The sequence below is a fragment of the Natator depressus genome, chromosome 22, assembly GCF_965152275.1.
Source record: "Natator depressus isolate rNatDep1 chromosome 22, rNatDep2.hap1, whole genome shotgun sequence".
Classification (NCBI taxonomy): Eukaryota; Metazoa; Chordata; order Testudines; family Cheloniidae; genus Natator; species Natator depressus.
Genome location: NC_134255.1, coordinates 14,291,290 through 14,295,660, shown reverse-complemented (window position 1 = coordinate 14,295,660; position 4,371 = coordinate 14,291,290). Strand labels below are relative to the sequence as shown.

At 50.9% G+C, this 4,371-nt stretch overlaps 1 protein-coding gene across 1 annotated transcript in view; it reads left to right on the top strand.

The window, feature by feature from the left end:
* Positions 1 to 1,541: 1,541 nt before the first annotated feature.
* Positions 1,542 to 4,371, top strand: part of ALG9 (ALG9 alpha-1,2-mannosyltransferase) — a 50,509-nt gene continuing 47,679 nt past the window's right edge. Inside the window, exons 1-3 of the mRNA XM_074936920.1 lie at positions 1,542 to 1,658; positions 3,193 to 3,331; positions 3,534 to 3,668. Coding sequence (XP_074793021.1) covers positions 1,561 to 1,658; positions 3,193 to 3,331; positions 3,534 to 3,668 — 372 coding nt within the window. The 5' untranslated portion in view covers positions 1,542 to 1,560. The remainder of the gene's footprint in view (positions 1,659 to 3,192; positions 3,332 to 3,533; positions 3,669 to 4,371) is intronic.

Sequence of the window (4,371 nt, the reverse complement as noted above, 5' to 3'; positions counted from 1 at the left end):
GCTGCCTTCCCCTTGTCTGATTGTATATGACTGTTGAAATGTCAGATCTCAGTGGGTGTTTTCTTTAACAGGTTCCTGTAAAAAGGTGGAGTTGGAAGTGATTCTGCTTATTTGTGCCAAAGGTGAGTTTGTTAACTCTCTGGACAAGTCTGCCCAATGTTGTTTGATTATATTCAGCTGGAAGCACTTATTGATGGCCTCTCTGATCAGGCACACTTGAAACAGGAAAACTTCAATAATTGTCCACTACTGGTTTAAAATGTCTGAGCATATTTCTGTGTCAAGTCATGGAGGCTCAAGTGGTCTCACCACAAGAAGTCAACACCCAACTGAACCCAAGAATGCCTCAGATCTGTGGCATCTCTTTCTATAGAAGGGATACAGCAGAAGCTGCCTAATCCAAGGCAGTGGGAGGTACATTGTGGGTTCTGAAGTGGGATCTTTCGAGTCTCTAATGGGTGTAGCCACTGCAGGGAGGAGCTGGAAATATGACACCCTATTTGATTCTAGTTTGACAGTTCTGTTCACAGTTTAGAAACTGAAAACAGGTGCAAGGCAAGACTGGGAGTCCACAGGAAAATAACACAAGAGTAACAAACCATGCTGTGTATGGATGGTATATCTGACACTGGTAGCATCATGCTATGGTGCATAGCATAAGGATTGTAATAAAGGACAATGTTCTCACTAAACAACCTTAACTGGTTTTGGATCTTCCCAGGATTTTTCAATTTCATATGGGGGGGGCCCACTTAGGAGGCATTCTTCTGCACATCCCTCCTATGGGGAGACTCAGTTCCATGCTTAATGGAGTGCTCTTCTTTGCAACCCTCCCCTAGCACAGACTGTTGTACACTTAGTGCACAGTGGGGTGTGCTTCTGTGCACTCCCTTGCATGGTAAAACTCACTGCACAGAGGGGTGCTCTTTTTACACCCCCTTGCAGGGTTAGACTTGCACAATCATATTGCATAGTGGGGCACTCACTTTTACAAACCTCCCTTGCAGGGTTAGACTTGCACACACCTATTGCACAGTGGGGCATCTTTTACACCCCCAGCTGCATGATGAGAATTGCACAGCAGGGTGCTCTCCTATACACACCCCCCCCCGTTGCATGGAGAGAAGTACACAACAGGACGCTCACCTATGCACCTCCTTGCCTGGTGAGACCAGCACGCTCAGTACACAGCGGGGCGCTCTCCTATGCACCTCCCTTGCACGGAGAGAAATGGCGCACATTGCATACAGCTGTGCACTCCCACTTTGCACAATGAGAATTGCATGCTCGGCCCACAGGGGGGCGCTCTCTTACACACCCCTCTTGCACGGTGAGAATTGCACGCTCAGCGGGGAGCTTTTCCCTGCCTCCCTCGCCCGGTGCAGGGAGCGGACTGAAGCCCGGCTCAGCTGAGCACAGCGGGTCCCCGGGCGGGCCGGGCGCGGCGGCTGCAGCCGGCGCGTGGGGCTGCCCGCACTAAGTATGGCGGCCGCCGGCCTCAGCCCGTGCGCCTCCCGCGAGCGGCGGGGGGAGCCCGGCGCGCTGCTGCCCGAGCTCGGCATGGCGGCCAAAGGGACCCGGCAGCGGTCGAGGGGAGGCGGCGGGGACCCGGTCCGGCCGCGAGAGGAAGGGCCGGGCCCGGAGGAGGCCAAGGCGGAGTAGGTGCCAGGCGGGCGGCTGGGGGCGGGGGCCCGGCCAGGGGGGTGCAGGGCGCGCTGGTGGGGTGGTCCCCGCGGGGTGCAAGGGCCCGAGCCCAGCCCGGCCCAGCACCCTAGGGAGCGGGGCCCCGAGCCCAGCGCCCGCCCTGGGGAGCGGGGCCCCGGCCCCCGGGCCCGGCCCGGCCCCCTGGGGATGGCATGGACCAGGTGCAGAGCGGTCACCCTACCACCTGGCGTGCGAGCCGCATACAGACAGCGCACATTAGCCTTACTGCTGCCTGATAAAGAAATCATGAAGGGACCCATGCAATGGTGGTGTAGCCATGCTGGTCCCAGGATATACGAGAGACCAGGTGGGTGAGGTACCGTCTGTTGGACCAAATATTACTACACCCACCATATCTCCCTGTGAAGGGGCCTGACAGTCTCCAAAGCCTTGTGGGGGTGGCCCTGTGTAGCTTGGGACTATTAGGCATTAGCAAGGGTTTGGCTCTGTGAATGCGCCAGGGCTCAGTTTCTGCAAGCAGAGCCTGGCATTTAGCTAGACTTGTTGAACATTGCAGGATGGTTTCACCAGAGTCTAGCTCTAGCTGCCTCTTAGAGCAGAGGGACCCAATGGGTAGAAGTTGATCTGGCATGCATTCGTTTGGAATATGCTTGACATAGAGGTGCTGAGATGCCACAATGGTGGGAGCAGTACAAGGACCCCTATAGAATGGATTCACTGACATCAAAACTAGGTTTGATCTGTAGTAAGGCATAACAGTAGGAATGAAAAAAAAAACAGAGTAGAGCCTGTGGCCATGTACATTTCCTCCGTGTAGTTAGAAAGGTAGCTGTAGCACTTGGTGCCAGGGTGCCATCCAACCTCACAGCCTAAGCAGGGCTGGGTCTGGTAAGCGCTGGGATGGGGATTCAAGGGGTGGAAGGATGGTCCAGTGATTAGGGCACTAGCCTGGGACTCTGGAGACCTGGGTACAAGGCCCTGCTCTGCCACAGACTTCCTTGGGCAAGTCGCTTAGTTTCTCTGTGCCTCACCTCCACATCTGTAAAACGGTGGTAAGAACACTCTCCTGCTTGTTGTGAGGATAAATGTATTCAAGATTGTGAGTTCAGCTACAACAGTGGTGGGGCCCCATAAGTACGTAAAATAGAGTGAGGAAAATGTCTCTAAAGGGTCATAGGTTGGGTGAGGGTCAGTTGAGCCAAGTAACTGTCTAAGAAGTGACATTTATTAGATGTGTAAATGGATACCAACTTGAATTTAAATGTAATGAAAAGGATGCCTAGCATGCCCTGAGCAGAAGTATCTGAAAGGAGAATGCAAAGAGCTGTAGCCTAAGATTGACTCGGAGTGTGTTTTAAGGATAATGAAGAGGGAGTACAGACACATTCATTGTCTTAACTCTTTTTGTGTGGATTTCCCAGTCTCTTGGGTTCTTTGCCCTGTGTCATCTTGCTGCTCTTTATCCTATTACCTTATATCATCCACTCCAGTAAGTCCTCCTGACACTAGTTCTTTGCTCTTGATTAGGCCATCTGGGAACAAAGCAGGGCAGGTCTGGGCACCTGAAGGATCCACAGCTTTCAAGTGTCTGATCTCAGCCCGGTTCTGCGCTGCCCTCTTGAGTAACATCTCAGATTGTGATGAGACATTTAACTACTGGGAACCGGTGAGTGGCTTCTCCTTCCTAGTAGAGGAATTTTGGCTTATGTAATTGGTCTGCTCAGATTCTTGATACACATTTGCCTAGAGCTGCCTCATGCTGATCTGTGCCCTCAACATATCAATTATCTTAAGGTATTGTATGCTAATGGCTAAAGCAAACATGTGTCCTCCTTTTAACCTGTATTTTTTTTAAATTGGATTTGTAGATGCACTACCTCGTCTATGGGAAAGGGTTCCAGACGTGGGAATACTCTCCAGTCTATGCCATTCGCTCCTATGCTTACCTATGGCTTCATGCCTTGCCAGCCTTATTCCATGCTAGAGTTCTACAGACAAATAAGGTAAATCATGTGTCAAAGCTTTGCTTGTGAGAAATCACCTGCCCTTTCGTCTGTATCAAAGAAAGCAACTGTTTGACACAAGGGGCACTGAAATTCTTAATTAGTGTGGTTTCAGAGTGGTAGCCGTGTTAGTCTGTATCAGCAGAAAGAACTAGGAGTACTTGTGGTACCTTAGAGACTATCAAAGTTATTTGAGCATAAGCTTTCGTGGGCTAAAGCCCACTTGCTCAGATGCATGCAATGGAAAATACAGTAGGAAGACACACACACACACACACACACACACACACACACACACACACACACACACACACACACACACACACACACACACACACACACACACACACACACACACACACACACACACACACACACACACACACAGAGAGAGAGAGAGAACATGAAACATAACGACTGAGCTTTTCAAAGCAGTCTAAGGCAGGGGTTCTCAAACGGGGTCAGGACCCCTGAAGAGGTCGCGAGGTTATTACATGGGGGGGTCATGAGTTGTCAGCCTCCACCCCAAATCCCACTTTGCCTCCAGCATTTATAATAGTGTTAAATATATAAAAAAGTGTTTTTAATTTATAAGGGGGGGGTCTCACTCAGAGGCTTGCTATGTGAAAGGGGTCACCAGTACAAAAGTTTGAGAACCACTGGTTTAAGGGGTTTAGTCTCAAATCTGCAGTTAAGCTTCCTG